The sequence below is a fragment of the Ursus arctos genome, unplaced genomic scaffold (assembly GCF_023065955.2).
Source record: "Ursus arctos isolate Adak ecotype North America unplaced genomic scaffold, UrsArc2.0 scaffold_5, whole genome shotgun sequence".
Classification (NCBI taxonomy): Eukaryota; Metazoa; Chordata; class Mammalia; order Carnivora; family Ursidae; genus Ursus; species Ursus arctos.
The window spans coordinates 75,277,928-75,290,647 of NW_026623067.1; the positions used below are offsets into that span (position 1 = coordinate 75,277,928).

At 35.4% G+C, this 12,720-nt stretch overlaps 1 protein-coding gene across 4 annotated transcripts in view; it reads right to left on the reverse strand.

Moving 5' to 3' along the window:
- The window catches only part of KIAA0825 (KIAA0825 ortholog), a 376,584-nt gene that overhangs the window by 271,643 nt on the left and 92,221 nt on the right, over positions 1–12,720 (reverse strand). For all 4 annotated transcript variants that reach the window (XM_026498622.4, XM_057307500.1, XM_048220968.2 and 1 more), the window contains 2 exons: positions 11,447–11,608; positions 2,103–2,197 (listed from right to left, as the gene is read on the reverse strand). In XM_026498622.4, coding sequence (XP_026354407.1) covers positions 2,103–2,197; positions 11,447–11,608 — 257 coding nt within the window. The remainder of the gene's footprint in view (positions 1–2,102; positions 2,198–11,446; positions 11,609–12,720) is intronic.

Consider the following 12,720-nt stretch of genomic DNA (forward strand, 5'->3'; position numbering starts at 1 on the left):
ATGAAATTATATTGTAATTTAACTTCTCTTTCTAAAGGATATTTGGACCTTTAACATCATGGGGCCTGAAGAAACATTTCTCATCTTATTTTTGCCTAAAATTAGTCAATAATTGAGATTACTTAGCTCATACAATCTCCTTTCTTTTAAGTGAAACTTCAGAAGGGTCACAGGTATTGTTCTCTGCTCTAATAGTACTTGCTTGGGACCCATTTATGAGAGAAATGTAAAAAGGAAGTTACTTCCATGAAAATTAAAAACAACAACAAAACTCTGCTTCTTTTTCTCCCCACCAGGGCATGTCTACTCATTAAAACCATTCATTCATTCATTCATTCATTCAAGGAAATATGTTCTGGTGAAAATTGCCATTAATGCCATGACTACAGTGACAATACTGTATTTTGTGCAATGATGATTACCTTTGCCCATGGTAATTTATATGTGATTACAATATCTTGACCCATCTGAATTCTCTTTTCAAAATACAGAAAACCAAGCACATTAAGAGCTGTTCTTAAAAAGAAAACTGGAAATTTTTACTATTCAAATCAACTCCTAGAAGGTTCTTTTCATGAAATACTATTTGCCTACTTCTACTCTTCCCATCTGATGTGGGACACCACACACATCTAGTTAGAATAGAAAATGTTTACTAGTTGATCCAAGAAGAAAGAGGAAATAATGTGGCTTTCTCTCCTGTGCACAGAACAGATACCTTCTCCTATTACCTAAAGCTAATTTCTTAATACATATGCTGATTTTGGCTAAGGCATAATATATAACTTTCCATTTTCCTTATTATTTCCCTTCCTTTCTGAATTGAAACTCTGTTAAAACTCTGGGGGTGGGGGTTGCCCTTTTATTTTTTATTTCTTTTTAAAGATTTTATTTATTTATTTGACAGAGAGAGTGAGAGAGCACAAGCACGGGGAGCAGAGGAGGCAGAGGGAGAAGCAGGCTCCCCGGTCAGCAAGGAGTCTGAAGCGTCATTTGATCCCAGGACACTGGAATCATGACCTGAGCCGAAAGCAGACACTTAACCAAAGGAGCCACACGGGTGCCCGTTTTTTGCCCTTTAAAATGTTTACCTGCTATATCCGTCAAGATCCATTCAGAAAACAGAAACCACACTAGGTATTTCAAAAGGAAGAATTTTATTGGAGGGCGTTAGTTACTGAAGTGATGGAATTTTGAGGAGCCGAACATAAGATATGAAGCAAGACAGATATTCACAGAGTCGGAAGCCACTGCCGCTTCTAGGGCTGGAGGAACAAGAAAAGGGACTGTATGTGGGAGTGTAGTTGCTGGGGCCACCAGTGTGAGTTAAAGGTAAGGCAGACCTGACAGGTGGAGCTGTGTGTGGAGAGCAGGGTCCCTGGAGGAGATGGCAGAGTCACCCCTACCACCAGAGATGTTTCCTGAAACACAGAGAGGGGACAAAGTCCTCTGGTTTCTCTCTCTCCACCCTCCAGTCTACCTTCACTGCCTTCCATGGGCGCAAACTCCCCAGAAGCCAGAAAGCAAAAAGCCTGGAGGGTGTAGTTCTCTACAACATAAAACGGAGAAGAAGAGTAGTCAAGGATGGGACAGCAAACAGGCGGAGGCGGGCACTCTAAAATAACAGAGCAGTTCAAGCTGTTCATTAAAAACAAAGATTGCTTCCCTTGCAGTGCCCTACTTCCTGCAGGGCACTTATGTGCATAAGAGCAGGGTCCCAACTAAAGTCAATTTTCGCCAAAACTTATAAGCTAATTTTCAACCAGGAATTTTTTCTTTAGTGGCAAAGGATAAAACTCAAGACATTTTGGGGCTCCTGGGTGGCACAGCGGTTAAGCGTCTGCCTTCAGCTCAGGGCGTGATCCCGGCATTATGGGATCGAGCCCCACATCAGGCTCCTCCGCTAGGAGCCTGCTTCTTCCTCTCCCACTCCCCCTGCTTGTGTTCCCTCTCTCGCTGGCCGTCTCTATCTCTGTCGAAAAAATAAATAAAATCTTTGGAAAAAAAAAAACAACTCAAGATATTTTGATTCATAATGGATTTACAGACATATGATGCTGTTATATATGAGTAAAAAATAGCACCCTTTTTTCCTCATTCACCTCTTTCACCAATAGCAATTGCTCCGAAGGAACTCTGGTTTCATTTGCTCTAGGTTTCTCTATTACGACTTCGTGACTGGTTGGATCCAAAATTCCTATGCAAGAGAAAAGAAAACACACAAACATACATTAAGAAAAACAAAGCACAGCAGATGGAATTAATAGACTCAGGTTAAAATTAATTAGGTAGGAAAGCTCTGTCCCTAGTACAGACAACATACACATATATCAAGATGCAGAGAATACAGTCAACAAGACGTAGGGTGATGTCACCATTACAGTAACTACAGGATCAAAATATATAGAGCACCATTCCATACATACAACTTGATGACATTTATAAGCTATTTATATTCATATTTGATATACATGCATATATAATCTGTAAAGTATAGATCCCTTGTCATCAATACATTTTCATGTTGATAACATAGGATTAGAGAGCAATGTTAATTTCCTTGTTCATTTAAAAATTTAAATTCTAAACTTAAGAATGATGCATTTAAGAAATGGTGGTGTTCCTTAGCACATTAATACTTCCTTTCTTGAAATGAGGAAGAACAAAAGCACACGGGTAAACATCAGCACATCAGGAAAAAATACGCTGTTAATAAGTATATCAATAACCCATCAGAAAAACACAAACCCTGAGATAAGAAATGATCTTTATCTTTTAAAATGGAAGTATTTCCTCACCTTTATCTGTTAGAATTAAGGAAGTCTTTTCCATGGGGAAAAAATAGAGCTACAAAAATGTAATTAAAAAAATATGACAAAAAGAAATCTTTCCAATTTTCCAGTAGGGTTCTATTAATTATAGTTTAATTTGAAATGAATGAGTTAGCATTTACCTTTTGTTTTTGCTTAGACTTGATATGTGATGATCAATTACACACTTTTGATGCATTTTTTTAAATTTTAGAATCTTAAGAATCAGTTTCTGCTTACGTCCTGAGCAAACAAGGTTCAAAATCTTACTGATTCTTATCAGTGGGACTTCCGACTGATACAATCATCTAGAAGATGTGTGGGATTTTTGGTTTTTGTTTTTCTAAATGTGGCTCTATGAGCATAATCATGAGTGATTCCTAAGTAGTACAATTTACAAAAGCATTCTCTAGAAAGGTAAATACTCCATTTGGTAAGCAATAGTATCCTTTTTAGAAATTTTATCGGAGTTTATGTATTGTGAGGAAAAGTTTTCCTCAACTCCAATGTTCTTAACCATTCTGGATTTGTGAACACTTCTGAGAACTTGATTAAAGCAACAGAATACTCCATCCAAAATGCACAATATGATTGCATGGTAGGTGTGCACAGACACACACTCACACCCTCACGCACACATGATTCCCGGGCCCTCCTGCACAGTGCATTCATGAACCCCAACGGCCTATGGACTGCACTTTAGGAAGCCTGCTTCATTTGTCAACATGCACCACAACATAGAGAGGGTTTTAGATCAGTGTTATACCATTTAACCTAAAATGCCTTCTCTCTCTCTCTCTTTTTTAAAGATTTTATTTATTTATTTATTTATTTATTTATTTATTTATTTATTTATTTGATGGGGGGAAGGAGAGGGGAGAGAGCACAAGGAGCAGGAGCGAGCAGCAGGCAGAGGGAGAGGGAGAAGCAGGCTCCCCAAGGAGCGGGGAGCCCAATGCGGGGCTTGATCCCAGGACCGTAGGATACTGACCAGGGCTGAAGGCAGACACTTAACCAATTAAGCCACCCAGGCGCCCCTAAAATGCTTTCTCTATGGCTTGCATTTTACTATGTCTTTAATAAAAATGGTACTATAAATAATTAATTCTAATATTGAAATAAAATACAGATTAATGAAAGATTTTAAAGTAAAGAAAAATGAAACTATAAGGCCATTAAAAGAAAATATGGAATTTTTTTTTTAAAAGATCTCAGTAGAGAAGATTTTTCAGAAGGACACAAAATGCAGAAGCCATAACGTAATTCTGCATAAAAAAATTCTGCATAACAAAAATATCATTAGCAGTTAAAATAGATGTGACAAACGGTTGGCACTCTCTCAAAATGTCCATACTTTTTTTTTAATTAATAGACTTTATGTTTTAGAAAATTTTATGCTTACAGAAAAATTGAGCAGAAAGTACAGAGTTTCCATATACTCACTCCCTCTCTCAATGCCCTCAGGTCCCCTACTGTTAATATCTTTCATTGGTGTGGGGTATATTTATGTGTATATGTTTTTAAAGTAGGCTCCACGCCCAGTGAGGAGCCCACTATGGGGCTTGAACTCATGACCCTGAGATCAAGACCTAAGCTGAGATCTAGAGTCAGACACTTAACTGACTGAACCATCTAGGTGCCTCTGGTGTGGCATACTTTTTACAATTGAGGAACCAATATTGATTACTATTACCTAAAGTGCATAGTTTACGTTAGGATTCATTTTTTATTAAGCTTTTATTTTAATTCCAGTACAGTTAACATGCAGTGTTACATTAGTTTCAGGTGTACAAAATAGCAACTCAACAATTCCATACATCATTCAGCGCTCATCAGGACAAGTACACTCTTTAATCCCCATCAGCCGTTTCCCCCATTCCCCCCACCCACCTTCCTTCTGGTAACTATCAGTTTTCTTAGAGTTAAGAGTCTATTTCTTGGTTTGTCTCCCTCTCTCTTTTTCTTTTGCTTGTTCTTTTTGTTTGTTTCTTCAATTCCACATAAATGAAATCATATGGTATTTGTCTTTCTCTGACTGACTTATTTCATTTAGGATTATAGTCTCTAGCTCCACCCATGTTACTGCAAATGGCAAGATTTCATTCTTTTTATGGCTGAAGAATATTCCGTTATCTATCTCACATCTTCTTTATCCATTTGTCAATCAATGGACACTTGGGTTGCTTCCGTAATTTGCTATTGTAGATGATGCCGCTATAAACATAGGACTGCATGTATCCCTTTGAATTAATGGTTTTGTATTTTTGGGGTAAATCCCCAGTAGTTTGATTACTGGGTTGTAGAGTAGTTCTATTTCTAACTTTCTGAGGAAACTCCATACTGTTTTCCAGAGCGGCTGCACCAATTTGCATTCCCATCAATAGTGCAAAAGGTTTCCTTTTTCTCCACATCCTCACCAAAACTTGTTGTTTCTCGTGTTTTTTATTTTAGCCATTCTGACAGGTATGAGGTGATATCTCATTATAGTTTTGATTTATATTTCCCTGATGATGAGTGACGTTGAGCATCTTTTCATGTGTCTGTTGGCCATGTGGACGCCTTCTTTGGGAGAATGTCTATTCACGTCTTCTGTCCATTTTTTAATTGGATTATTTATTTTTTGGGTGTTGAGTTTTATAAGTTCTTTATATTTTGGATACTAACCCTTTACTCGATATGTCATTTTCAAATATCTTCTCCCAGGTTGCTTTTTAGTTTTGTTGATTGTTTCCTTCACTGTGCAGAAGTTTTTATTTTGATATAGTCCCAATAGTTTATTTTCGCTTTTGTTTCCCTTGCCTCAGGAGACGTGTCTAGAAAAATGTTGCTAGGACTGATGTCAGAGAAATTACTGCCTATGCTCCGTTCTAGGATTTTTATGGTTTCAGGTCTCACATTTAGGTCTTTAATTCATTTTGAAATTAAGGATTCATTCTTTGTGTTGTGCATTCTGTGGGTTTTGCCAAGTGCATAATTACATGCATCCACCATTACTGTTTCATACGAAATTATTTCACTGCTCTAGAAATCTCCTGTGCTCCATCTATTCACCTCTTTCCCCCTCTTCCCTTCCCTTGGCAACTACTGATCTTTTTACTGTCTCTATACTTTTTCCAGAATGTCACTTAATTGGAATCATATAGTATATAGTCTTTTCAGATTGGATTCTTTCATTTAGCAGTATGCATTTAAGATTCCTCCATGTATTTTTGTAGCTTGGTATCTCATTTATTTTTATCACTGAATAATATTTTACTGTCTGGATGCACCACAATTTATTTATCTATTCATCCACTGAAGGACATCTTGGTTGATTCTAAGTTTTGGCAATTATGAATAAAGCTGCTGTAAACATTCATGTGTTGGTTTTTATGTGAACATAAGTTTTCCACTCATTTGTGTAAATACCTGAGAGTGTGATTACTGGATAATATAAGACAGTATTTAGCTTGTAAGATACAATGACATCATCTTCTTGAGAGGCTATACTATTTTACATTCCCATCAGCAATGACTGAGAGTTCCTGTTGCTTCACATCCTTTTAAGAATTTAGTGTTGTTAGTGTTTCAGATTTTAGCCATTCCAACAAGTGTGCAGTGGTATCCCTTTGTTTTGCTTTGCATTTCCCTGATGACATATGATGTTGAGCATCTTTTCATATGCTTATTTGCCATCTGTATATCTTCTTTGGTAAGGAGTCTGTTCAGATCTTTTCCTCATTTTTTAATTGAGTTTTTGTTGCTATTTTCTTGTTAAATTTTAAGTGTTCTTTGTATATTTTGGATACAAGTCCTTTATCAGATATGTGTTTTGCAAATATTTTTCTCAGCCTATGGCTTGTCTTTTCATCCTCTTAACTGACTTATCTTTTCACTTGGCAAATTCACTTTAGAAATTAACTGTCCAGATATGCATGTGCACGAAGACAAAGTTCAAGGAAATATGCTGTATCATTGTTTGTGGTAGCAAATGAAGAGGGAAACAGAACCCTAAATGTTCGTCAATGAGTAACAGGTTAAATTATGGTACATGTGCCATTGGAAAATTATTCACCTATTAGAAAGAATGAGATCTTTCTATATAACTGTCAATAAAAAAGAATGCATTGTATGACAAGATTTCATGTTATTTAAACTTGGGGATATATAAAAAAGTAGTTGTCTCTGGAAAGGAAAACTAGACAACTGGAGTGGAAAAAGACTCAATTTTCACTATATACTTTTCCGTCTTGTTCAAAGTTTTACTATACGGATCGACTACTATTCAAAACAAATTTTAAAGAAGAAAAAGTAATAAAGATCAATTTGTTAATGACATGAAGGGACAGTGCTTAGACTCTTAATGTCATCTTTTCTACAGAGAGCTCATAAAATCAGCTAATTTAAAAAGATATTTAACTCTAGAAAAATAACACTAGTTCAAACTATGGGCTTTGCAGATCTATTTCTGGAAATAAGTATCTGCCGTTGTGCAGCTATAGTTTAAGACTCAGAAAAAAAAGTTAATTATATTTATCATTTCACTTCCAAATACATTATGCTTATTCACTCAAAGTAACATGCTTTGATGTTTGTACAAACCATTTGCCTATTTTCAAGATAAATAAGAAAAGAAAAAAAAGATAAGCTTCCCAAGACTTCTTTTGCCAGTGAGCAATTCTAATAGAAAATGAATTATCAAGCAGTTATGAATATAATCTTTCCCCCCAAATTAAAAAAAAATTAAAAATCTGATCCTATATATAGAGCAAAAGGGATCATTTTAAGACACTATTAGTAAGATTGGTTCTAGACTAATAAGTATCTTGTGGTTTTAATGAATTGTGGTATTTTTGTATTTATTTGGAATTCAAAATGGTCAATATCAAAATTTGGCACTGTCAAACTTAATGAGCTCTGTGAACACGTGACAAATTATTTCATCTATTTAAATATATATTGAAAACTCTATACACTTATTAGCATTGTCTGGTGAAGTAGCCCATGTTTGGCTCATCACTCTAAAACACACTTATTTGTATGCAGTCAACAGTGGTTTCCTTAAGAGCATGCCCAGATTAAGGACCTCAGTAGAGAGCAGAGGGTCACAGGAATGCCAGCTGCTAAACACTCTCCCCCTAAAGAGTTCTCTGTGGTTCATTTTACATTTCTGGTTAGTTTCCACACTGCCGCTTTCTTTCATAGAGAGTAGAGGTTGGCAGTACTTCCCTGTGACATCCACTTTCACACCCAAATTGGTCTTCATAGGCTCCCATTGTGTGCACTACAAAGCAACTTGCCTTGTTGGCAGCTCTAAGTGGGAACTACAAGTCTTTCTTTTCTTCACTGTTCTTTTCTGGCTTACAAGCAACCTCCCACCAAAAGCTGAATCTGTGGAAGAGACTACATCCAAGAGATAATACTATGAAAAAGTATGAAGAGAAGCCCAGGTGGCCACCTTGCAAATTTCCAATGTGGAAGCCTTCGACCTCTCTGCCCAAGAAACAGCTAAAGTCCTAGTGTAATGAGCTTTACAAACCCTAGGAGCCTCTTTACCTTAACTACATACGCCTCCCTAATACAATCCCTTAACCATCTAGCTAAGGAACTCTTAGAAGCCATTTGACCCCTCTTAAGACCCCCTAAGAGTACAAACAATCTTTCAGAAGATCTGAAATCTTTGATTCTTCTGAGACAAACCCTAAGTGTTCTTCTTACATCCAATTGAAGCAGCCATTGCTCTTTGTCATTGCTGGGGCTAAAGAAAAATGAGGGCCAAGAAACCTCCTGGTTTAGATAAATCTCAGATGCCACCTTTGGAAAATTTGAGGAACTGCCCGAAGAACAACTGTATTCCAAAGGAGCATTAGAAGTGCTCCATAAATCAAACCCGAGGCCACTCCAGAAGATATGATCACCTAAAAGAAATACCATAAGGCACCATAACAGCCAAATAATGTCCTATCATTTCCTGAAATGACCAAAATAGAAAACCATCAAGTCATGACCAAAAAAAAAAAAAAAAAAAGTAAATAAATATTATAACTATATATCTTTCTTTCTCTGAAAATACTTCTTATGTCTCTACAGAATCTATTGCATCATATTCAAATTACTAAGGGCACTTGCCAATTTAGCTAAATTGACAATATAATAGTAAACATCAAAGTAAAAAGTAAAATATTTAGTTAATCATCTTTATATTTTCTCTATGTGATGTTAAGCACCTGGATATTTTTAAAACATCTGGACAATAAGAAAAAAAAAGCCCTCATTTTCATCACATTGTTTTGGTTACATGGACATAGTAGGCGACTCTGTCCAAGATCTTTATTAGCAAAATATGCTCCAATCAAAAGAAATACACAGGAAACCAAATGACTTGATCTTTTTTTCTCTTATTTCCTCCCACACAAGATTTCCAAGCAAAACATTAACTATCAGGATAACTTAAGATGCATTTGGTTTCTTTAATCATCCGTTTCAAGGAATCTTTTCCTTCCTGATTTAAGAAACCAATGCTTTTGATAAGAATTCATTAAGTTGGCTACACTGAATAAAACATTTAGGTTTTTCCTGACAATTTCCCTCAAGATCATTCTTTGAAGGGAGACATTTATATAAAGTTATGTCAGATTAAATCAATCTTAGCTTTGTTATAAAAAAATATGAATTTCAACAATGAAGAACACAGATATCACACGGGGAAGGTCTAGTACTTAAGACATTTCTTACACCTGTCCTTTAAAATTCCTTCCACGTACATTGCTCAATAACCCACAACTGTATTTCTATAATACATTCTTATTAATGTGAAGTTGAAGTTACTTTTATCTGCCATGCTGCTTATATAATGACAAATTTAGGTAAGGCAGTATATTGTAGCATAATTATATATTTTCTCCGTTGATCTTATTCAAGAATGGTAACTATTTCCCTCAAATAGACAGCATTTGCAAGTCTCAACATTGCTTGACCTTAATCTAAATGAGTTGAACCAGCTTTTTCTTTTTCTTCTTTTTCCAAAATCAGTATATCAAACCTTTGCTTCAATTGATGGCCATTTGAGTTTTGTATCTTTATAATATTTCTCTAATACAACTTTAATTTTGAATCTATGCTGCCTCTAAAGGAATAAAGTTCTTAAAATTCACCTAATTTCTCCAGAGCTTGGTCTAGGACCAAAACAATAGGAGTCCCAAGAGGTAGGAGTCTAGATGTGTCATAGTCTGCTCTGTTTCTTGAGCCACACTTCAGAAAAGATCTGCTGGAGATGTGGATGAGAGATGCAAAATCTCAGCCAGCCGTGATGAATGAGTAGCAACACCAAGTGTCAACTGCTTGAGGCACCAACATGTCAACCAAAAATTTATCTACTCAGATCTCTCTTCGGCCCAGTCAGTTTAATCTAGGAGACTGTCTAGGGTTCATATTATCTCCTAATTAAATCTACTTTTCCATTCCGTCTTTTACTTTTCATATATTCTGTCTTATATTTTTATTATTTTCCTATTTGACTTTTTGTCAGCTTTAGAAACCTGAAACCCACCTCCATTTTTCTTCAAATTATCTCCAAGTTTGAAAAAATGATCTACTTTATAATTTAGTAGTGCCGCTTAAACTTAATGACACATAGAAGGCCAATAAGCTATGCTTAATAGAAAAGAAACTTCAACCCTGTATCTTTTCCAACATTATTTACCCAGGCAAAATAAATAAGGAAATACAAAAGTAAACATATTAAAGTAAATGTAATTCCTTACTAAGAAATCAGGTTTTGAAATTTTGATTGATAGTTAATCATTTGGTTCCCTCACTTTATTTTGCAAATGCAGCCACAAGCTATTATTTACTGTCCTTAAAATGATACATGATATCATGTAAAAGAGAACTTTGTGTAGTTCATTCTGATATAGATGAAAATATTTGTAAGTATAGATATGAATACAGAGAACATATCTTAACTATTACGCCTTTGAATTCTACCTTTAATGTTAGAAACATTATTTTAACATACATGGTATAGCTTTCTTCAGAAGGACTTCGTTAAGACTAACAAAACTTAAACCAACATATTATATAATGAGAATTACTTTTACAACAGTTCACCTTTATTGATTGTTTGTTACCTATTAGACATTCTTTTCAATACATACACTATATCATTTAATGCTCACAGTCCTACCTAACATACTGAAATTTGAAACATGTAACAGTAAAAGAAAACAAAGAGAAAGTGAGTTTAGTCCTGCACCATCACTTTGAAGATAAGAAAATGGAGTCTAAGGAAACTAAATATTTTGCGCAAAGTCATCTGGCTGCTAGTAGCAGAAGAAGACTACTAGATCATTCAGTATGCTTGTTTTTTCCATAAGCCAAGCTGTGTTTCTCTGAATTAAAAAAAAAAAAAAATTAATCTGATTCCATCTAAAGACTATGATCCAGAATTGACTTATAATGCTTTGTTAATTAAAATTATGGAATTTGCCACAGATAAAGGATAAAAACATAATTTTATGGTGTGTATTATATTTAACATTTATTTACAGAATTCTATCATGCTTTTTTTTTTTTTTTCAAATAATAGTATAGATTCAGTGGCAGGAAGTGAAAACAGAGAGAACAGCTTTACAAATTTAAACAAAAGAGCATGTTACCTGAAATATTTCTGGGTGTCTTGAGTGATACAAATATTTCTTCCAATAATTCTTCAACATTTTTTTCCAGCTTCAAGAAGGATTTTATGAGTTGCGATAAGAATTTGAGTTTCTCAAAGGAGAGGAAAAAGTTTCTTCCTTTCTGTGGGCATTCAGAAGTTACTGTGAAAAGAGAAGATCAACACTATTACATTTGTACATTTTATTTGTTGTCTCAGTAAATACTGAAACAATCTATGTGATTCCATAAACCATCAAAACTAATAAGATCAACAATTAAACCAAGTTTATTCTTTAAGAAATGCATATAAAATCTCCTACAAGTGTCTTTTCTTTTGGGAAGCTGGAGATGAGTATTCTGTTTGATGCAAATATGACAATTAAATAATTATATTGATTCTCAGAGTTACAAATGGGAATGTGATTTGTTTGTAAAATCACATCTTATATAATTCTATTTTTTTTTAAAGATTTTATTTATTTATTTGACAGAGAGAGACAGCCAGCGAGAGAGGGAACACAAGCAGGGGGAGTGGGAGAGGAAGAAGCAGGCTCCTAGCGGAGGAGCCTGATGTGGGGCTCGATCCCATAACACCGGGATCACACCCTCAGCCGAAGGCAGATGCTTAATGACTGAGCCACCCAGGAGCCCCAATTCTATTTTTTAAAAAGTCCAGCACAACTTGAATCTAGTCATGAGGAAACATCAGGCAAACCCAAACTGACAGAAATTCTACAAAATGGCTGGTCTGTACTTTTTAAAAGTGGTATGTCACAACACACAAGGACTAGCAAATGTTCTAGTCAAAAGGAGTCAAAAAAGACATGACAACTGAAATCAATACAGGATCGGTATTTTATTTTATTTTACTTTATTATAAAGAACACTGTTGGGTTAATTTGGTGAAATCTGAGTAAGGTCTACAATCTGATGCTCTTATTTCATGATTATGTATTTTCTGATATGGATAACTATACTGTGATTATGAAAGAGAATGCCCTTGTTTTTAAGAAATACACACTGGGGGTGCCTGGGTGGCTCAGTCGGTTAAGCATCTGCCTTCAGCTCAAGTCATGATCTCAGGGTCCTGGGATCAAGTTCCACGTGGGCTCATTGCTCAGTGGTGAGTCTGCTTCTTCCTCTCCCTTTGCCTGCTATTCCCTCTGCTTATGCTCTCTCTCTCTCTCTCAAATAAATAAAGTCTTCAGAAAAATAAGAAGTGCACACTGAAGTATATAAGGACAAATATATATAATCTACTCTCAGTTCAGAA